General features: G+C 39.0%; 1 protein-coding gene across 1 annotated transcript; it reads right to left on the bottom strand.

Moving 5' to 3' along the window:
* Positions 1 to 431: 431 nt before the first annotated feature.
* LOC307143777 (uncharacterized protein) lies at positions 432 to 23,609 on the bottom strand (the record flags this gene model as incomplete). Its single annotated transcript, XM_079845538.1, has 14 exons — positions 432 to 535; positions 641 to 743; positions 5,271 to 5,433; positions 5,560 to 5,784; positions 6,466 to 6,605; positions 10,205 to 10,389; positions 10,701 to 10,820; positions 16,848 to 16,934; positions 17,017 to 17,409; positions 17,575 to 17,967; positions 18,105 to 18,176; positions 18,263 to 18,652; positions 20,333 to 20,740; positions 23,537 to 23,609. 14 exons carry the CDS (start codon positions 23,607 to 23,609, stop codon positions 432 to 434), a joined length of 2,856 nt encoding a protein of 951 aa, XP_079701664.1.
* Between the last annotated feature and the right edge of the window lie 456 nt (positions 23,610 to 24,065).

Raw genomic sequence — 24,065 nt, 5'->3', positions numbered from 1 at the left:
TAGATGTTATAATGGACTACAAGTTTTATCTTCCGCCACATGTGTTCGGCTTTCCTGCATTTTTTTTTCATACTTTGAACTGTTTTTCCAAGGAGCTTTAGGTCTTTATAGAAATACTACCTTGAGCTGCAACATAAGTGTATGCATTTTTAAAAAGTTATAGAACTGAGAGGAAACCCTTTTATTGCTTTTCCATGATTTGAATAAATATGAATATGTTGATGTCTTTGTTACTGTAGCACATCCTCTTTAAATAAAGTTGTAGTACATAACAATTCATGAAAATAATGAATTAATTTTGTATGATTTTAGACCAAGGCTACATGAGATAAAACAATCAGAACCCCATAACCAGTATCATCAGTATCATCAGTGCCACTATTTGGAATCAAAAAATATGCATAAAATGTGCACTTTTTTGTGGTGCTAAACTAAAAGTGTGTCAGGACACACATCAGAGGAACAAGTAACAGCATCAGAGAAGCACACAGACAAGAAGCCTCAGATACCTTCACTTGGTCTGGGACCCACTCATCTGTGAACAGGGAATATAATGCAATGCAGTGAAATGTAATGTATCCGAAGTAGAAATCATCAAAAACCTTTATTACAAATGATTTTAAACAAATGAAATGTTCACCTGTGTTCCCTTCAGACCACACCAGAGGACCCATGGATATAGAAGCACTGTCATGGAAGTCCAGAGACCTGCCCTCTCTCCGCTGGTGTCCAGAGTCACAGTCCTGATAGAGAAAAGAGCAAAATCCAGCTGTGTGAATCCCTGTTAAATATCACTGAACTAACATGAAACAAAGGAAAGTCTCCAGCAGAGGGCAGCAAAAACAGGTTTTTCAGCAGCATTACACACTGACACTCAAGCTTTTGATCAAAGATCTAATGTTGGGAAGGTTATTTTGGAAATGTAATAGGTTACAGATTACAAGTTACCCTATTTAAAATGTAATAACTATTTCAGTTACTTCATTAAAGTAATTTAATTGATTACATTTGATTACTTTTTAATTACTTTTCTAAATTTATAACAAATGTTTTCAACTGTTAATCATTTTCAAACCTAAAAGAAAAACAGATAGTTATATTTAGTTATATTTAAGAGAAATGCACAATTCTATATTATAATACTTTAGGGCTGTGAGATATGACTATATATCGGATGGACAAAATAAAAAGTCTATCGTTTCATATTATGCTCTATCGCCTATTTCGTGGTGTCACAAAATACATTGTTTACGACAATACTTTTTCATCATTTGGATGACTGCAATCATACACGCCACCACGAGGATGCAGGCAGAAACATGAATAACAACATGGCGAGTGAAGGGGAGACTCCGAGCAGGAGTCTGTGTTCGTGTGTCACAATCATAGACTGTAAAAAAATATGGACCTAGTGTCCGTGACATCACCCATAGGATTCTGAAGAGCAGTTTTGAAGTGTAAAGTGCAGCCGTTGCCATCTTGGCAGCACGTCACTCACGGATAACAGAAAATGGGCAAAGAGGCGGGACGTGGGTGGAGCTGTGACGTATGAGGCGCCACGTAGGATTTAAATCAAACTTCGCTTATCAATACATACATAACACACGTGCATATACACCTATAAATTACTCGCATATACATGTATACTATTGGATGTTCAAAATACATATATGAAATACACGTGCACACTAATATGAAATCCACACCAATACATATTATGTTAGTAATGAATGCATACACACTCGTGAATAACTTGCATATACATATAAACTTGACGCACGCATAGACCTATAAATACTCGCATATACATATAAACTTCCATGCATATACACCTATAAACACTCGCACATACATATACACTCACTGCACGCAGACACACCTATACACACTCGCACATACATATAAACTTCTATGCATATACACCTAAACACTCGCACATACATATAAACTCGATGCGTGCATACACATCCATAAAACACTCGCGCACACATACAGAATAAAACGTGGATGCATGCTTAAGTTGTGTATATATGTATATGCCAGTGATTTCATATGTAGATGTGCGTGAACTTTTCAGTGCAAACGGAAGGCATTTCAGTGTAAAAGGAAGTCATTTCAGTGTAAAAGGAAGTCATTTCAGTGTAAAAGGAAGTCATTTCAGTGTAAAAGGAAGTCATTAATGGGGTCTTCCTCTTGCAGATCGACATGATTTTCAGAGTGACCTTAATAGCTGTTACGAAGTGTTTTATTTGCTTGTTCAAGGTGCAATGAAGACGATATCAGGCCTCTTAAGTTTTGAACTGAGTTCAGAGTGAGATTTTGGCGACGGCAGCAGGGGATTGGGTGGGGACGAGGTTCTGATCTGAAAAATGACACTAATTTGTATAAATAATTAAATAATTATATATATTTTTAATTTAATTTAACATTTCTGTGTGTGTGTGTGTGTGTGTGTGTGTGTGTGTGTGTGTGTGTGTGTGTGTGTGTGTGTGTGTGTGTGTGTGTGTGTGTGTGTGTGTGTGCATAGTATTAATTCTTGCATTTCTCTATTTCCAAGAAATATGTCAGGGAAGAGGCAAATTAATAATCCATAATAATTTGGAATATTTCTTTTCAGAATTTACTGTGTGGTAAATATAATTTATTCTGAAGCAATAGTCTCACCAGTGTTCAATCAGCTTTGAGATATTTAAATCTGCATATCTTTGATATTTTTACCTTTTATGAAGTGCATTTTCCCATAATTTTATTAAATATAGCCTATGATTCAGCTTTCATTTTTATATTCTTAAATTTGATCTATAAATAAGACACTGTAGGGCTGTTGCCAATCAAATTAAATCATTAACACTGAAAAATGTTATGAGATTGTTTTAAATATTTTTGAATATACAATTAAGAATATTTTTGAATATACAATTAAGAAATGTTGGAAAGAAAACACTAAACTAAACCACCAGTAGGTGGCAGAATGTAAACGTTGTTGTTGCGGGAATATCTAAATCTTACCCGGATACAGCAATGCTATTTTCTGATTGGCTGTCCGGTAGCTGTATTTTCTATTTGATTGGCTGGTGCGTGGCAGGGACTTCTGAACTCTATGTGGAACTCACTTGATTCCTCTCTAATAGCAGCGCAATTTGGTGGGCATTATCCTGGAAATTTCTCTGCGTGAGAAATACAAGGTGTGGCGTGTGAGCAGGTTGAAATGCGTGTGTGAGACTTGAGAGCCCTGCGATATATCCTACGGCAGATGATGTTGGCCTGTTATTGATGCTTTGTACAGCAGGCGCCGATGGCCGAAACAAAGTGCGTAATTCAGTTTCTGATTCTGACTGCAGTTGAGCAGAAGGCGACACATTCGATTCAACTGAGTTAGCAATTGATAATAATAGTGGGCGAAGCAAGCACATTTCGCGAAATGCCAATTGCTTCAGTTGTAGCACGATCCCTCTCCATGATTGCAAAGTTGCAAATGCGGTAAATAGGCAGGTTACAAATGACTTCCTTTTACACTGAAATGACTTCCTTTTACACTGAAATGCCTTCCGTTTGCACTGAAAAGTTCACGCACATCTACATATGAAATCACTCGCATATACATATATACACAACTTAAGCATGCATCCACGTTTTATTCTGTATGTGTGCGCGAGTGTTTTATGGATGCACGCATCGAGTTTATATGTATGTGCGAGTGTTTATAGGTGTATATGCATAGAAGTTTATATGTATGTGCGAGTGTGTATAGGTGTGTCTGCGCGCATCGAGTTTATATGTATGTGCGAGTGTTTATAGGTGTATATGCATGGAAGTTTATATGTATGTGCGAGTGTGTATAGGTGTGTCTGCGCGCATCGAGTTTATATGCATGTGCGAGTGTTTATAGGTGTATATGCATGGAAGTTTATATGTATGTGCGAGTGTGTATAGGTGTGTCTGCGTGCAGTGAGTGTATATGTATGTGCAAGTGTTTATAGGTGTATATGCATGGAAGTTTATATGTATATGCGAGTATTTATAGGTCTATGCGTGCGTCAAGTTTATATGTATATGCAAGTTATTCACGAGTGTGTATGCATTCATTACTAACATAATATGTATTGGTGTGGATTTCATATTAGTGTGCACGTGTATTTCATATATGTATTTTGAACATCCAATAGTATACATGTATATGCGAGTAATTTATAGGTGTATATGCACGTGTGTTATGTATGTATTGATAAGCGAAGTTTGATTTAAATCCTACGTGGCGCCTCATAGTGACGTGATGACTAACAGACAGCAGACAAATGACAATCCACCTGTCACTCAAGTGGCCACGCACTAAATTATGCAGAACTTTAAGGCTTAATATAATTTTAATGAATGAGTTATACAAAAAATTCCCCCTCACAGCCATGAAGGGCAAAATTAGATATATAGACCCAACAACAATTTGTACCAGGCTGTAAACATTGTTTTTTTTTTCTGCTGTAAAGTTGGGCATTTTAACATGGGGCTCAATGAGATTCTGCTCCTTCTGGAGCCTGTCCCTATAGGGGCCAGTCGATGAATTGCTGTCTAAGTCACTTCCGTATTGGCTTCAAGAGAAACTGGGGGAGGTTGCCGCTTGGTCACAATGCATCAGCGCAGTAGCTCAATATAACGATACACATCCGATGGTCTAAAATCGTGGCCTTAAAACACATATAATTGACAAACTTTAGTGAAGACGCAAGTGAAAGTGATCTGTGATCTTGTCAGAGATGCCATGCGACTCGGCTCTCTGTGTCAAAGATAATAGCTTGCGTGCACTGAAGTGCCATATTTTCCATATTGATGTTGTCAAATGGTTTAAAATCACTTGCATGTTCAAACTGGCAAGCCTTTAAACACATACAATTGACAAAGTTTTGTGTCAAAATCAATGTCTCATTCATCACGACTCGTCATTGGATGAATCAGCGTTTATGAATAAATCTTTTAAATGAATGATTCAATGATAAACACTTCTAAATAAAGGGAGAAAAACAAAAACCGGCAAAGCAACATATTAATATTATTCAACATAACCTAGCCTTTTGCAGAAAATATTCAGATGTAATCCCCTTTGTAATCATGAACATTTTCATAAGTAACTGTAATTTAATTACAGTTAAATTTATTTTGTAACTAGTTACTTGTTCTAATATAGAAATTAACCATATTTTTTATATGTTATAATATATTTGTTATCAATTACTCATAAAGCATTATTATTATTATGAGAGGCTTTGTAAACTCACCATTGAGCAGCGATTGTTTGACAGAAGGCAAAGGTGAACAGAACAGTGCAGGTAAAGCTTGGCGGAGTTTACATTGAAGATATTAATCCCAAAAGAGAAACGGCTGGATGTGGAGACGCCGTTCTGCAGCAGCTCCACTGTGTCATCATTTGGATTGGGACACCTGAAAATATCAATAATGAAAATCAACAAATGATTTTCTTTGTTTCCATTGAACAATCCTAGGAATCCTAAGCTTTTGTCTTGACATCCTGAAAGAGAAAGAATCTCTAAAAAAGCACAGCTTTACTCTGAAAGGATGAGATCCCAGCGGAGGCTGTAATCAGGATCATTCACAGGTGTAGCCCAACACGTGTCCATCACCAGGGCAAACTGGCGGCTGTCGACCCCCTCAACACGAACTTCCACATGCATTTCCTGGTCGAGCTCTGCATCCACTCTACCAGTGAAGGGATATGGAATCATCCGGACCCGATATCTGCCTTCACCAGCAGGAAGAGTCTTGTGCACAATGCTGATGAAATAGGGGGAAAATGTATACAATTTTAAGAGAATAACATATTAATTTTTGTTTTTATGCTTAAAAGATTACTTAACCCCAAAGAATGTAATTCTGTCATCATTTACTCACCTGCGTGTCATTCCAAACTATGACATTCTTTCTTCCATGAAACATAAAAGGTAACCTTTTTCAAGGTTCAAAAAAAGATGCAATAGCAACATAAAAGCATAATTATATAATAGTCCATGCACTATTTTAAATGTCATATGACAGCTTTTTTAAGGAACAGACCAAAAGTCATTATTCATACGCACTATCTCTATTTGCTAGTTTCATAAGAGTTGATCAGAGATGTAGTCATGTTCGAATCGTAAGCGAGTTGTTTTTTTGAGTCAGATCTTTTTAAGGAATCCGTTTCACAAAACCACTTGATCATGAGTCTGACTGCTGTTTCTCAAGCTCATTACGCAGGGCTGAGGGATAATTCAGAGGACTTGTAAAACAGTACATGCTTGCATCTTTTTTGAAGCTTGAAATTCTCCATGAGGAGGACTAATGGCATTACAAAGTTTTATTCTTCCACAGAACAAATAAAGACATGAGGGTTTAAACAACATTACGGTGAGAAAATGTCTATATTTTAGTTGAACTACTCCTTTATTAAGTAAAGCTGAATTTGTATTTGACTCGCACCTCTCTAGTGGGTTGTTTTCCACATTCATGGAAAATGTTTGTGTTTGAGGATAAAGACAGCGGAAAGAAAGCTTCAGGCTTTTCTCTGACCTCGGTGTCCCCAGATTAAAGTTATCGTAGATGAAGTGGGTGCCGTTGGCCTGTGGACAACAAATATAACATTTTGAAATTTTAAAATTAATTCAAGGTATTTAATCAAATTTTTAAAAAGATATTAAAGCAACATTAGAAAAGCCAAAAAGTTGCATCAGTCAAGTAAAAGTTTCAGTCTCTTTTGTGGCATGGTGTTGTGCACCGTTTTCCACTGAATCTCTGAGACTTTGATGAGTCTTTAGGGAGGTCTGTTTGGGCTCTTTCCTTGGTAGTTACGGATTCTTTCTTCAGCACCCTTACAGACCTTCTCAAAGTCTCATAGAGATTCCCCAGGTGGACAATCTGTTGGTTCTATCAGGCACTACAAATCTGTGGATGGTGTATTTAAAGGGTACGTAACACACAGTTTCTGCCAATCTCATTTTAATCTCGATTACCTACAGAGTAGTATCGCATCCTTCATCTCTCCAAATAGTCTTTAGTTTTAACAGATTTATAAAAGACATATTGGCTGTACCGATTCTTTCCCGAAAACAGCCGATCTCATGTAGGCTTGCAGCGGGCGGAGCTAAAGAGTCATGAGTGCACACACACACACACACACACACACACACACACACACAATACATCATTGCATTATCCCTGGATAACTTTTGATTCAATATACGTTCGTGTTGTTTACACTGCATGCACTTACGCACCGATTGCCAACAAAACTCGACTCATGACCGGGATCTTTTATCGCTGGGACCTCTCCATCTTTCAGTGTCAAACAATCTGCAAATCCAGCATCGAACTGGGCCTTGTTTCGTCACCAAAATGCCGGGGAGGAACTAGCACACTTGCACAACAGCATTGCTGATGACTTCCGATGCTCTCGCTCTGGTTGATATGCGCGCGTGTGTGTGTGTCATAGTCAGGACATTCACAGTCAGTGTGTTCTCTTCTGTCTTTCTGAGTGTTGTGTGTGTGTGTGTGTCATAGTCAGGACATTCACAGTCAGTGCGTTCTCTTCTGTCTTTCTGAGCGTTGTGTGTGTGTGTGTGTGTGTGTGTGTGTGTGTGTGTGTGTGTCATAGTCAGGACATTCACAGTCACTGCGTTCTCTTCTGTCTTTCTGAGCGTTGTGTGTGTGTCATAGTCAGGACATTCACAGTCAGCGCGTTCTCTTCTGTCTTTCTGAGCGTTGTGTGTGTGTGTGTGTGTGTGTCATAGTCAGGACATTCACAGTCAGTGCGTTCTCTTCTGTCTTTCTGAGCATTGTGTGTGTGTGTGTGTGTGTGTGTGTGTGTGTGTCATAGTCAGGACATTCACAGTCAGTGTGTTCTCTTCTGTCTTTCTGAGCGTTGTGTGTGTGTGTGTGTGTGTGTGTGTCATAGTCAGGTCATTCACAGTCAGCGCGTTCTCTTCTGTCTTTCTGAGCGTTGTGTGTATGTGTGTGTGTGTGTGTGTGTGTGTGTGTCATAGTCAGGACATTCACAGTCAGTGTGTTGTCTTCTGTATTTCTGAGCGTTGTGTGTGTGTGTGTGTGTGTGTGTGTGTGTGTGTGTGTGTGTGTGTCATAGTCAGGACATTCACAGTCAGTGCGTTCTCTTCTGTCTTTCTGAGCGTTGTGTGTGTGTGTGTGTGTGTGTGTCATAGTCAGGACATTCACAGTCAGTGCGTTCTCTTCTGTCTTTCTGAGCGTTGTGTGTATGTGTGTGTGTGTGTGTGTGTCATAGTCAGGACATTCACAGTCAGTGTGTTCTCTTCTGTCTTTCTGAGCGTTGTGTGTATGTGTGTGTGTGTGTGTGTGTCATAGTCAGGTTATTCACAGTCAGCGCGTTCTCTTCTGTCTTTCTGAGCGTTGTGTGTGTGTATGTGTGTGTGTGTGTGTGTGTGTGTCATAGTCAGGACATTCACAGTCAGTGTGTTGTCTTCTGTATTTCTGAGCGTTGTGTGTGTGTGTGTGTGTGTGTGTGTGTGTGTGTGTGTGTGTGTGTGTGTGTGTGTCATAGTCAGGACATTCACAGTCAGTGCGTTCTCTTCTGTCTTTCTGAGCGTTGTGTGTGTGTGTGTGTGTCATAGTCAGGACATTCACAGTCAGTGCGTTCTCTTCTGTCTTTCTGAGCGTTGTGTGTGTGTGTGTGTGTGTGTGTGTCATAGTCAGGTCATTCACAGTCAGCGCGTTCTCTTCTGTCTTTCTGAGCGTTGTGTGTATGTGTGTGTGTGTGTGTGTGTGTGTGTGTGTGTGTGTCATAGTCAGGACATTCACAGTCAGTGTGTTGTCTTCTGTATTTCTGAGCGTGTGTGTGTGTGTGTGTGTGTGTGTGTGTGTGTGTGTGTGTGTGTGTGTGTCATAGTCAGGACATTCACAGTCAGTGCGTTCTCTTCTGTCTTTCTGAGCGTTGTGTGTGTGTGTGTGTGTGTGTGTCATAGTCAGGACATTCACAGTCAGTGCGTTCTCTTCTGTCTTTCTGAGCGTTGTGTGTATGTGTGTGTGTGTGTGTGTGTCATAGTCAGGACATTCACAGTCAGTGTGTTCTCTTCTGTCTTTCTGAGCGTTGTGTGTATGTGTGTGTGTGTGTGTGTGTCATAGTCAGGTCATTCACAGTCAGCGCGTTCTCTTCTGTCTTTCTGAGCGTTGTGTGTGTGTATGTGTGTGTGTGTGTGTGTGTCTGTCATAGTCAGGACATTCACAGTCAGTGTGTTGTCTTCTGTATTTCTGAGCGTTGTGTGTGTGTGTGTGTGTGTGTGTGTGTGTGTGTGTGTGTGTGTGTGTGTGTGTGTGTGTGTGTGTGTGTGTGTGTGTGTGTGTGTCATAGTCAGGACATTCACAGTCAGTGCGTTCTCTTCTGTCTTTCTGAGCGTTGTGTGTGTGTGTGTGTGTGTGTGTGTGTGTGTCATAGTCAGGACATTCACAGTCAGTGCGTTCTCTTCTGTCTTTCTGAGCGTTGTGTGTATGTGTGTGTGTGTGTGTGTGTGTCATAGTCAGGACATTCACAGTCAGTGTGTTGTCTTCTGTATTTCTGAGCGTTGTGTGTGTGTGTGTGTGTGTGTGTGTGTGTCATAGTCAGGACATTCACAGTCAGTGCGTTCTCTTCTGTCTTTCTGAGCGTTGTGTGTGTGTGTGTGTGTGTGTGTGTGTGTGTGTGTCATAGTCAGGACATTCACAGTCAGTGCGTTCTCTTCTGTCTTTCTGAGCGTTGTGTGTGTGTGTGTGTGTGTGTGTGTGTGTGTGTGTGTCATAGTCAGGACATTCACAGTCAGTGTGTTCTCTTCTGTATTTCTGAGCGTTGTGTGTGTGTGTGTCATATTCTCTTCTGTATTTCTGAGCGTTGTGTGTGTGTCATAGTCAGGACATTCACAGTCAGTGTGTTCTCTTCTGTCTTTCTGAGCGTTGTGTGTGTCTGTGTGTGTGTGTGTGTGTGTGCGTGTCCATACAAGGAATTCCGCCCTTTATGACGTCATACAGGGCCAACTTTCTGAAACTAATACGAATCCTGAAGGAATGTATTTAGAACAGAAATACTCCATCATTCGTCCAACTAATTTTTTGAAACGTTGGCCATGTTTAGCATGAGAGTCCGACTCTTTAACAGTGTAAATAAGTCAGAATGCATGCAATAGCCATGCCTTTTAAATAAATTATAAATGGTTAAACCTACCACAAGATTTGTACCACAGATGTGTTCATCGTTATCAAAATTGAATTCCACTCTGCCATTCCGGACCGTTCCTTTGCAGCTGGGATCATTGAGGTGTAAGACATCAGCTGGAAAACCAGCCTCAAAGAGCTGACAGCGAGACACAGACATGGAGCCAGAGCTGCTTTCACAGGTTTCTGAGAAATCTGAGAGATAGAAATAAAGGCCTGGTTTCACAGACAGAGCTTAGATTAAGCCAAGATTAGGCCTTAGTTTTAATTAGTACATTTACGTAGCTTTTATAAATTGGCCTTAGAAAAAAACATTACTGGTGTGCATCTTGAGATAAAACAATGGCACTGACAGTTTTAGAGATGTTGCGTTCAGTTAAAACAGCTCAAACATGCATTGTAGTCTAGGACTAGGCTTAAGCCTCGTCTGTGAAACCAGGGGAAAGATCATTAAGGACTGAAAAAAAAAACCTATATTTCCCATTTAACTGTGTAATGATACCAACCAAAAGAGCCAGAATGTGGTTGTGGTCTGTCCTTTTTACATAAACAGCCATAAACACCATTTTTCATCCCACACCTTTCATCCTCAGTGCAGCTGAGCTCAGAACAAGGATCTCTCACATCTAAGAAGAAAAGCACAGTTAGATGATTAAAAGTAGGACTCGTTGTACACTGTTTCTAATAAACGCTGGCTCTGTCAGTGGTGTAACTTAGTAATGATGAGCCCCAGTGCAGGCTACGACGGCCCCCCTGAGCTGCACAGTTGTGAAGCAAACACACATGCTGGTGTCTAGAAGGGAACATATAAGTGAATTTGTGTCTTAATTTAGACCAACTAAAATCCGTATCTTATCAGTTTCTGATATTAAATTGAAGAGTTCTCTTTGCGTATGTCTCACACAAGCTGCTAAGTTCTTGTTCGTACTTTGCTTTGGGATAAAACAAACTTTGAAATACCTTCTCAGCGTTATATGTTAACGAACATCTCGACGCCGTCCACACTGCTGAGAGCGTCGTTCAGATTAATATGTGCTGCACACTTTTCTCTCAATAACAAAAATGCACAACAAACATGACGGCGGTGAAAAAATAGTAAGAAAGATGTTAAATAAAGCTTGCAATATGTCAGCTGGAAACTTACGGCTCATATATTATTCTCTCATGCAGTTACAGATGCGCCGTTTTGACTGAACCACTTCTACTGCACGAGAGATGAGAACACATTTACAATTTTCTGGGTCTTAAAAGAGTCTGTGTTTGTGATACATTTCCTCATTTCTTTCATGCAAAATGCTCACTCTGTCTGGATACGTTTAAATCTGCTCTAAGTATGTGTTTCTGTCACCTATCACACATGCGCACTTCTTTTTTAAAAATGTTTTATTTAAAAAAAATGTATTAACAACACACAGCTACTTATACAAAGTGAGAGACAAGGCGCAAACATATACACACCGTTTGGGGGAGATAAAAAAAAAAATATATATATATATATATATATATATATATAAATAAAAACAACACAATATATAGATGTATAGATATTATATTTTATACAGGTACTTTATAAGTTTAGGCAGTAGGTTAATCTAGTGTGATTTGTTATTAGTGACTTCGCTATTTATTTATTGAATTATTTTTATGAATACAGGGTCACTGACTGAGAAATCAATTTCAAAACAATTTAAAACAATCCAAATAATAATAATTGTAGTACAAGTAGTTTTAATAATAGTAATAATAATAGTAGCAATGGTAGTTGCTGCAGCAGTATTAGTAGTAATAATAACAATAACAGCAATAAAAATAGCAATATTATTATTAATAATTAATAATAATAATAACTGATGAATCAATTTGATAGTTTTTGGATATATAGCACTCTCTGGGTCTAGGAGCCACTGCCCGACCGACGGCGAGCACAACCAACAGGCCCCCCAACACAGATGCCATTCTCACCTCTAATCAGCCTGGCCTACTTCCCCGACACCAGCAGAACCCATCCCCCATACCAGCAGTTAACCTTCTGTGCTCTGCTGCATCTTCCTCCACCAGGGGTGCTGGGGTACCACGACAGGCACCTACAAACCAAGCTCACCTGGTTTGGCTGTGACCTGGGAGATAGAATCATTTGGCTGCCCCTTTTGTTTTTGTTTTTTTTTTATCTGTGGTTGAAACCATCGTGTACCCCAGTCGGCTCCCCGGCCAGAGACACCACATCCAACCCAGGCAGCACTCCTTCACCATCTCTTTTAATGAGAGAATGGCCCGCCAGCAAATATGGCCAAGGGAGGGACCAGGCAAACCAACAACCGAACCGGAGATGCCCATGCTGAAAAGACCCGCCAGTCACACCCACCGACAGCACTAGAGTCGCCGCCAGACCCAGACAGCTTATCGAGAGTATAAATTATAATTGTTTATATATATACAAATTTTTCAATAAAGACAATGGGAGGACAACTTATTCTGTATTAAGAAAAATTAAGCTATACAGCTACCACCACTAACAATAATATCAATAACAATTATAAAAAAATAAAGCACAACATATGAAACATATAATATATAAATGGTATAGATCTAATCTAAATAAATGTAGAACAGTATAGTAAGTAATACTTATTTATCTGTTATTTATCTGTTAATAGTTTGTTATAATTTGTACCAAATATTAAATACTATCACATTGGAAGGATACAATTTAATTACAAAGTAAATAAAAATAAATAAATACATAATAATAATAATAATAATAATAATAATAATAATAATAGATAGAGGGGGAAAAAAGAGCAAATAAAAAAGAGATACATTTAAGGGCATTTCAACTATGAAATGAAGAGTAATCGGCACTGGGTGACGGGATATAGCCTGAGCTATAAGTTATAAAGAAGGGCACATTTCTCATAGTTTATGACAGTTTATGACAAACAGGAATCAATTCTCCTGTTAAAGTATTGAAAAAGAGGGGACCAAGTTTGTTTGAATGTGTCAATATTATGTGCAAGTGCAGTTAATTGCTCCAAATTTGAGTGTACTAACAATAATTTAAACCATTGATTTATTGAGAGTTCTGTTCTGTCTTTCCAATTAAGTAGAATTAGTTTCTTTGCTACAGTCAGTGAGATTAATATAAATGGTTACTGGTAACTTCCGGCAAATCTAGATTTGCTCTGCAAGTAGTCTGGCAAAGAGTCCATTCAAACCCATTTCTAAACCCTAGAAATCGCGGCACCAATTAGAAACGTTGGGGCGGGCTTTAGACGATGACGACAGCGCAGCGACGTTGAAGGAGCAGATTTGCCGCTGCTGTGGAGCATCACTCATTCGAATCAGCTATCGCGTCTGTTTTAAGCGATTTAAACGTCTCCTTTTCGTTAAAACCCGAGCAAAGAACAACACTCGAAGCCTTTATATCTAAAAAAGATGTTATCGCTGTCTTACCGACTGGATTCTGCAAAAGTCTGATACCAGCTTGGCCCTTTGGTGGCTAAACGAATGGGTCTTAGCGAGAGCCCTCTGGTAGTGTTAATGTTTTACAAAATATAGTTTTAAGTTATGTAATATGTAATATGTAATTAAGTTGTTTAAAGCTCAAATCTGTGGTTTATTTATAAAGAGAGCGCCTTTTTTAAAAATTTGATCTGCCGTTTTCGGAGTTGTGAGCTCCAGTGGTTCAGCGGCACTCAATCGATCATTGAGCCCGCCGAGAGGCGCCTTTCCTCGGCCAGTCCTTCTGCCGCCTGCCGCTGGCTCTGATGTCTCTGTAGTGGTTAAACCGTCTCGTCTTGTGTAGATCTAACGGCTGATCTTTGCTCTCATTAATCTATAATTTGTTCCTAGACAGATCGTTTTGTCTGAGGGCAAAGTGAAGTTTCATAACTTAATATTTTTAAGATATTAAACTTTACCGTTGTAGTCTCCTAGCGCTGACTTTGACTGAATTGCTTTATTTATTGTATAGCTTCTTATACCTTTTACTTATACTTTTATAATTGCTATTGATGATCACACATAAACTGACATTTAACAAAAAGAGACTGGGTTGTGTTTTGTGCCATATTTAATTTATTACAGTGATAATCATAGCCTATATTATGTGTGTGTGTTTTTTTAAATGTAAACGAAAAGAGGCTGGGGTTTTTTATATTTCATTTTGTTATAAACATGCATTGAAGATAATATGCATTGCCTGCACTATATATACAAATATATACTGAGTAATACTGTCAAGAGCATAGTAGGCGGACTAGTGTCCTCCTGTCCTCGTCGGAGTCAAACTTGGTAAGTCACGGACGCAAGTCAGAAGTTCGCGTACGAAATATGTCATAAAACACCACTGCCTCATTTCATAAAAAAATTTAAATTAAACATAATAATAATAATAGCCACACGAATGTGGTTCAGGCAACGCGTAGCTAGGCCTACATTGATTATCTTATATATTTATAATAAAACGAAGTATAAAACACCCTGCCTCTTTTCGTTTACATTTTAAAAATAATATATTAAACATTAATATGAGGTTAAGGTAAGGTGACCAGATTTCTGAAATGGAAACCGGGGACATTTCCTATTTGAGAACACAAGTACAGACAAGAACGAATATTGAGAGACGCCAGAGTTTCTGCGTCGCTCTGCATACGTCATCTCCCTCATCGCTCTGATTTGTTTTTAGGTCTATCCAATTGCGCCGAGAGGCATTTGAGCGACGCCCGTTGGTGACGCCCCTTTGGAAATGATTTGTCTATGAAGCTTTGCCAGACCACAACTCAGTTACTACTGAGAATGGTCTGGTTTTAACCAGGCTAATAAATGGTTTGAAATTGTTAGAAATCTGTAATGTAGACATGTCTCCCAGCAGAGCTTTTACTTGGTTTTAAAGATTTAATAGTTTGGTATATAGGAGAGTTACAATTTTTCAGAGTACCAGGGCCAATTGATTTTCGTATGACCTCTTTTAACTGTATATATTGAAAGTAATTTTGATCGGGTAACTTGTATTTTGATTGAATAAGATCAAAGGTCATGAACAGGCCTTCATTGTATGGCCCAGGCTGGTTACTCCTCATTGACTCCATGTGGAAAAATGAAAACTTTTATTATTAATTAAAAACATTGGGTTATGCCATATTGGTGTGTTGGCAGATGGTTCCAAATTACAATGTAGTAGATCATGTACCTTCCACCAAGCATTCATGGTGGTATTAATAGTCTTACTGTTTTTATAACCCGGGAGAGATTTTATTGATTGGTCTATTAAAGGTAGAAGCATTATGTCTAATGGTTGAACCTGATCATTTTCAGTATTTAACCATGGGAGATTTGAGTTGTGTATCCAGTGGTAGATGTAAGTTAGCTGTTGAGAAATAAAGTAAAGGTAGAAGTTGGGTGCTCCAAGTCCTCCAAACTTCTTTGACCTTTGAAGAGTGGATAGTTTTATGCAAGCTTTTTTCTTTTTCCAGTAAAACGTGGATATTGTACTATTTAAAGTGGAGAACCAGCCCGAGGGTGGAGTGACCGGGATCATGGAGAAAAGATAATTCATATAATATTATTTTTTACAGATGATATACGGCCAATTAGAGATATGGGCAAATTGTTCCATCTTACTTTGTATATCTTGTAATAAGGGGACATGGTTGAGCTTAAACAGATCTTTTAGATTAGGAGAAATATGAATTCTAAGGTATTTGATTGTTTCGGCAATATGTTTGAATGGGTAAGTCTCTAGCTCAGCATCCCAATTAGATTTGGTAATAGGTAGAATCTCGGATTTTGAGCAGTTAATAGAGTTAACACATGCGCACTTCAATAATCTGACAGAAAGCAGGTTAATAACGTTTACATGCCGCTCAAAATCGAGGTAAGAGGCAAAAACGTCCTGTTCCGACCGGTTTATGCTTAAGCTGTTTATGACCATACTCTGATAAAAGAAAACGGGTTACCGCGTTTACATGACCATGTTCAATGTCGGCTTATTAAGCATAGTTGGCTTAAGAACGTGCATCTAAACGCACTCATTGATCAAAATTAAAATACAATTTATACAAAATGAAATTCACTAAAGAAAGGCTTTCTATAAAACAAAACTTAATGAAGTGGTCAAAATCATGTCTGACCCACTCCATGTCTCCCAACATATTGGTTATCTTATGATGTAGTTCATGCTGTTCACTTTTCATAATCAATTTCATAATATTCCTCATAACAGCGGAAACAACTTTAATACTGGCCGTAGACAAGACAGTCTATGAATGGTCTACTTTTATCTGTGTACACTCAAATTAAGAAAAAAATCAGGGTGCGCTTTCAGCTGTCTCTGCGAGAATCTTTCTGAAACACTTTTAAAAATGAACTGAAACTCAGCAAATACTTATCATACAAACATGAAACATACATATAAAGAACGCTTAAAATGTATTATTTTAAAAAGAAAAAAGTTCACATTTAAAACAAATATGCTTGTTCTTGTAATGTAATCTGTGTACTTTCGTTGAGCCAATTTACCAATGAAAGTACTAATTTACCTTTTAATCTTTGTACATAAATGCAATTACGTAAGTTTTCTATGACTTTTTTCTACACCCTTGTGTAATGGGTCAACAAAAAAGAGGGTTTAAACATAAGTCAAGACAATACTTTACCAGTGGTTGTGATTGGAGGAGTAATGGGTTTGGTGGGTAAGATTGTCTCTGTTGTAGACGCTGATAGGATGGACTGGTTTGTGGATTCTGGTATTAAGAACATTTTATATCAACATGAATCATTTTCAAATTAAATGACTCAAGTGCAAATGAGTAAATGCGCTCCTACCTATGCAGTAAGCTCCACAAAATATTGGCTTGACAAACTCATAAACAAAGTAATTTCCTGGACAGGCTTTGACTCTTATAGCGTGGGATTTGTAAGTACAGCAGCCATTCCATGAGGAGACACAGACCTGACGGGTGACCACTCCATCTTCCAGCTGTGGGTGAGGACCGTTGAGCCACAGTGGGTCACTAATGCCGCAACTGTACTGTTTTACACATGATTCTGGCATCTGAGCGTTTTCACCATTGTGGAACAGCCTGTACCAGCCATTCCACTCCACATTATAATCACATGTGATATAGTTACTATAGTAAGAGTTGTCGGTGGCTCTCCAAGGCTCATCTAGACTGGTATAGTTGTAGCAGGGGTTGACACTTGGGGTGGGGAAAGGCACTAAAAAATTAGAAAAAAAATTATGCATTATAAAAATAATTGAAAGAGAGCATTATATACTAAAGAATAAATGCATCCAAGTAGAAGGTCTGCACCGGTAGTTATCATATGAAAATCTACAAAACAGCTGATGATAGTGACAAATACAAATATTAATGAATGTACCTGCACAATATACAGGAGCTGGGATTGAAAGAGCCGGCCTGGTAAATTTGTAGACATAATAATTTCCAGGACAAGCTTTGACTTGGATTGGGTTGGATCTGTAGTAACTGCACTGATCATCACGGGAGCCAAAAATTTCACGAGTAACAACTCCATCTTCTAGCCGAGGATGAGAGTCACCAAGCCACAGAGCACTATAACCTCCACATGACATGTAAGACATACACCACTCAGGCATCTGAGCACTTGATCCATTAATGAAGAGTCGATACCAGCCATCCCATTCTACACGAGTGTCATCATATCTATTTACATATCCATCTGTATACCAGTAAATGATTGCGTCTCTCCAGTAGTTATCAAGTATGTTGTAGTTATTGCACAGGTCATCATCTGTGTTTGTGAGAAATCAAAACAAGGAACTTGAGGCCTAATTTGATCTAGTCAAATATAGTAATAATCATAAGGTACTTTAGCCATTTGTACTGTACGTTACATGACTGCGTAATATGATGCTGTACACAACTTACTCAAGGTGATTTTGGATCGAGTGATTATATCTGGACTCACAATGGAAACCGCCTGTGAAATAGTGCTGATATCTAAAAAGAAGGAAATTCAAAACCTGACTGAAATCCTTTTAAAAGGTTTTAAAGTATTTGTTAATAAGTGGGGGAAACCACAGTACCTGTACAGTATCCAGCACACCCAAATAGTGGATTCACAAGTTCATAGACATAGTAATTGCCTGGGCACGCTTTCACTCGGATGGGTCTTGTCTTGTAATCACAGCAGCCTCCCAAATGATAACTACCACAGACCTCCCTGGTCACCACTCCATCCTCTATCTGAGGGTGAGGATCACTGAGCCACAGATTGATGTGTGTTTTACTGGTGAATGAACTAACACAGGTCTCTGACATCCGGATGTCAATTCCATAGTAGAAAAGCCGGTACCAGCCATTCCAGGAGAACGAGTTGTCACAAATGTTATCTCCACTTTCATTGTTGGCTCTCCAGGGACGATCCAGAGACTCATAGTTGTAGCAGGGATCACTGCTGATGCTTTGGAAAGCAACTGTCATGGACAAAAGAGATCTTTGTAAAATAATGTTAAAATGCTTTATTTATATGGAAGACCATTTAGCTTTAGACCTGACTACAGAAACACTGGGAAAAGTGGTTTGGAGAATGGATGGATCATTTTATGCTGTATCCTAAAACTACAATGATCGGTAATTTTTGAGCAATTATATGTTAACCCGTGGTGTGAGGTAAAGTCCAAAAGAAAGAAAGAAATTCTGCATATTCACAGCCCTGCAAAGTAACACGATTCGCTAAAAGAAGAAAAAAAACGCTGAGCCTTAGAGCGACATTAATACTTTCCTTTTCCTCCTTCATTCAGCTCTGAATCAGCAAAAAGCTGTGGATGGACTGTAAAACCTGATTCTAACTGGCTAAAACAAGCTTAATTTCGTTAAACAATCCATTGATACATGTAAAATGATCTAATAAATAGCCCACTACAATTACTCTTGATACCAACATTTTAAAAAATTAATGTTATCATCACAAAAACCTCAGAGTAAAAGAGTTAAGGCAGTTCACACCAAGTATAACTTTTAATAATCATTCTAATACTATGAGAATAGCAGAGCCCACACCACAACTATAATGACACAGAGAGGAACTATTCTGTCACTTTCAGAACCCTTTTTTTTCCAGCTGATGAATGATAAAAACATTGACAATTAGAATCGTCCGGCTTTAAAGAGCTCAAGCATTTAAAGGGTTCATATGACGGTTCTAAAAAGAACATTATTTTGTGTATTTGGTTTAATGCAATGTGTTTATGCGGTTTTAAGTTAAAAAAAATAATTATTTTACAAATATCATACATTATTGTTGCTCCTCTATGCCCCTCCTTTCTGAAAGGCATCGATTTTTACAAAGCTCATCAATCTGAAAAGCGTGGTGTGCACTGATTGGCCAGTGATCCAATGCATTGTGATTGTCCCGAATACCTTAAGCGTGTGAAGGAATTGTCACACTTCTTACCATATTTGGAACATCCAGCTCCCGAAGCAGTATTGACAGGTGATAATGTCGATAGTACTACCTTATCAAATCGAGCCCGATTCCCGAATTTGATCTGGAAAATGCAGATGACCAAGTTTATCTATCAACTTTGCCAGCGCGACTGGACCCGAACGTATCAGATTGATAAATTTGCATTTGTTATCGGAGAAACAAAAAACAAGCGCTACTCTATACTTCTCATACTTACAGGCTGTGTCTTGTGAGTCAGAAGCGCCAGACTGTACTTGCAAAGATGGAACTGCGTTGTAGGCAACAATACTACAGCGAGAATAAAAGCTATGCCTTCTTTCTTTGCGTATACATTTGGGAGGTGTTGTGAAACTCTGCACACACAAACTGACATAGATTTGTGGGGGCGTGTTCGAACGAAGCGTTTTAGGAAGGCCTCGCGGAGCCTTAACTTTTAAAAAGAATATCTCTTTGGGTTTGATATTTTGAGCTTTGTAACTCTGCATATCTTATACATGCACAAACAGCGACATAACACACTAAAGAGAAAGGTCAACAAGAAATTGCATCACATGACCCCATTTAAGCAGCAGATTACATCACTGCTTCACTTATAATAAACAGAACAGTTTTGTGCAGTGGTGTGGATACTAATATAGTTTTCATTATAGTTATTGCTCTTGGTGTGAACAGGCCTTTAAAATAGTACCTGCACAGTACATGGGGCTGGGGGCTGATGTGATGGGTTTGACAAATTCATAGACGTAATAATCTCCTGGACAGGCTTTGACTTGGATTGATGTGGATCTGTAGTCGCCACACTGAAGGGAATACTTCCGCCATGAACTAGTTCCCACAACTTCACGGGTCACCACTCCATCCTCAAGTGTTGGATGAGAACCGCTGAGATACAGTCCAGTTTCACCACCACATCCAGCATTAATCACACACCACTCAGACATCTGGGCACTTTCTCCCTTCAAATACAGCCGATACCAGCCACTCCATTCAACAAGGGTGTCATCATATCCAGAGTAACTGCTTTTCCATATGTCTCTCCAGGATTCATCAAGAGTGTTATAATCATAGCATGGATCAGAGCTGGAAGTTGTAGGTTCTGAGAGAATAAAAGCAAACAAACAACAGACATATCTGTGATGATACATAGTAATTTACTGCACTGTAAAAAGGTGATTTTCTTCCTCAGTATTTTCCTTATTCTCACTGGGTTGAACAGTTTATCTGCATTAGTCTTGAAACAGTTTTAGACAGCATTAGACATTTATTGTGTGCTTGTGTGTATTAACCCAAACCTAACTTACTCTGGGTAACGGACTCAGTACTCTTTACACGGACTCAGTATTTCAGGCACTTGTTGCGCTTACGCGACTCTTCATGACCAGTCGCTTCCTGTACTCCCAAGTTGTAAGTCGCTTTGGATAAAAGCGTCTGCTAAATGCATGAATGTAAATGGATATGTCACTTCCAAAACCCATACAAAGAGTTAGTTCAATGAACCTCCTATTGGTAACCAAGTGTGCAAGCTCTCTCTGTCTGTCAGTCTTTGTTAGGAGTTAGTTTCCAACTGATAGTGTGCAGAAAATTCTTTGTGTTCACACAAAAAGAAAACGTTTAAATATGACCGACGACATCGAGATATCTGATATATCTGATCCTGAGCCTAAAACTACAGCTCGGGCCCTCTTTTTGGATTTTACCTCTGCATTCAATATGATACAACCAATGCTTCCTAAAAGTCAATCCTTACCCGATTCATTGGTTCTACTCTCTTTTATAGGTAGGACACGGATAGTTAGAGACCAACAGAAATGTTCAAATCCCATTGTCACTTCAGCAGCGCCTCAGGGCTGAGTGAGTTCAGCTTTCCTTTTTACCCTTTATACATACAGTTGTAAAACTGACACTGTAAATGCATACATACGGAAGTTCTCGGATGACACGTGCTATTGTCTGTATTGTGGCTTGAAGATGATTCCAGGATGCATCAGCGCTGTAAATATATAGATTAGTGGAGTGGTATGAGAGGAATTAACTTGTTATAAATGAAAAGGAGGCAAAGGAAATTATCTTTGGTCATGAATAGGGTTGGGTACCGAAATCCGGTTCCAATATGGCACCGGTACTTATATAACCGGTATGTACCGGACCGAATCAGAACGCAGATTTCGGTTCCTCATTTCGGTGCCAAAATTCAAACGTGCTTTCGCGCTTTGGCTGAGCCAGAGACAGACGCTCAGCGCTCGTCACATCACAACTCATGACAACTATTCAGTGTTTTCAACGACATCATGTTTATTTCAGGTTTCAGACATTTAAATGTTCATAAGTAGGCTACTAGCAAAAAACACACACTGATGTCTATGAAAGCGGCAATGACAATCCTTTCAGACGGTTATAATTTGACTAACGTTACGTGTTTTATTCACATCAGATAAATGCACATTATATAGTAACTATATTGTTTACTCTATTCTTCTTCCAGTTCACTGGTCACTTACTTTCATGTATTTCGTGAGACGAGAATGAACTCAAGTGTTGTAAATCCGACAGATCCGATTCTGAGGCGCAAACTAACATGGCGCCGCCCATTGCGCTTTATAGATCAACTAACATAATTCACTGAATGAACAAGTATCATCTTACAAATATTTGGTTGTCTATGTGGACGCTGTTTTATCACGGAGTGCACATATCAAGCATCAGCGTTAGTTCTGGCAGGCCACGTAGTCAAGCTCCGCTATCAGCTGATTGGGAAATTCTAACTCCACCCTCTATTCAGCTGATCTGTTTCAGCTGATCCTATGCTCTCAATTGTCTTCACTCAAACAGGGCGCCTTACTTAAGTATAGCTTCACTTCAATCTGCCTGCTTGACTATGATTGTTTTTACAGATGGCTCTAGAGATCCAGCTAATGGACGAGCTGGATTTGGGGTGTATGTAGAGCAGCTAGGGCTGAGGATTGGCCAACGCATTTCCAATGGTAGTTCTGTGCTTACGACTGAGTTAATGGCAATTCTATGGGCACTATGGTCGATTGAGGAAGTCAGACCTAGGGAAGTTATTATCTGTTCTGATTCTGCAGCTGCTCTGGAAACTTTAAGAGTAGGACAATCTAAAGCTCGACCTGACATTGTAAATGACATCTTGAGTGTTATTTTTAGGATTAGGTTTGCATGCAATGTCAGTTTTTGCTGGGTTCCTGGGCACGGTGGGGTGAGGGGGAATGATCAAGCAGACCACATTGCAAAGGAGAGTTTAGGAAGGGAAATAGATATCCATGTATCAATGGGGAGAGTGGAACTGAGAGCAATAATTAAAGAGGGCTTAATAAAAGAATGGCAGAGTGGGTGGGAAAAGGAAAGCAGGGGAAGACACTATTTTTCTATACAATCTGATGTTAATGTAGTGAAGTGCTGAAGTTGGGTGGCATCTTCTCTGCGTGTGACTCCGCCCTAGCGGCTGTAGTTAATCAGCGTTTCATTCATACGGGTATATTAAGGTGGCTGTATTGTCACCCAAATATGGCGTTAATGTGTGACTGCCTTTCTAGCGCGTCATTTTTCTGCTGTCGTTCTGGTGTTCTGGCTGGAGGTGAGTGTGGTGACTGTTTGTGATTTGTTGCTCAAACTTACGGGACTTTAAACGGTTAACAGTGTTACTCGTGTCAGGTGCTGGGCTGTTTGCGGATAAGCGCACGTTGTGCTGAGTGTTTGCAGCTATTGACAAATGCGCCGTTTGCTGGAAATAACACCTGTTATGCATACACTGCACTAAGCATCCCTGGCGTATTGCTGCTTGGCTTCCTGGTAGGTCTCTTTTCTGGCTTTCGTAGCCGCATTTATTTGAAGTAATGTACATATTAATGGAGTTTATCTGTGTATTCCAGCTTGCCTTTGTAAACCTTGTTCATCTCTTGCTGCCAGACGAATGGCGCGATCTCTACATGTTTGGTATGTGCGATCATTGTATAAACAGGATGATTTAGTAATACGATGCATATTAGCTTATATTTAGGCTGTTTGCAGGTGAATTAAGTTGCTGGTATAAGAGCACCTGAAGACTGCTGCTCGGATTTGGACGTTCATGACTGCTGTTTTGTTCCTGATATTCTAACCTTTTTTTGTTTTGTTTTGGTTTGTTTTATTAACCAGTTTGAGTGCGTTTATTTTCATGTGAGCAATTGCAGCTTTGCTGGTGTTTGTTTTGCCTGTATTTTGAGTTATTTTTCTTTATTATTGTGTGATTTAATTTCTTTCTTTATTACAAGGTGACTATTGCATTTATTATTTTCCTGTATTTTGCTTGTTTCTTTTGGGTGCTGCCCTTGTATTTTTGTGTTGTGAATAATATTCCTTTTTATTAATTATTGAGAGTGATCCTCGACCTGTCTAAGTGGCTGTGGGTGATAACCGGCCTGTGA

The sequence above is a fragment of the Gobio gobio genome (genome assembly GCF_949357685.1).
Source record: "Gobio gobio genome assembly, chromosome: 20".
Classification (NCBI taxonomy): domain Eukaryota; kingdom Metazoa; phylum Chordata; class Actinopteri; order Cypriniformes; family Gobionidae; genus Gobio; species Gobio gobio.
The sequence above is the reverse complement of the archived record's forward strand: the minus strand, read 5'-3'. Positions and strand labels throughout refer to the sequence as shown.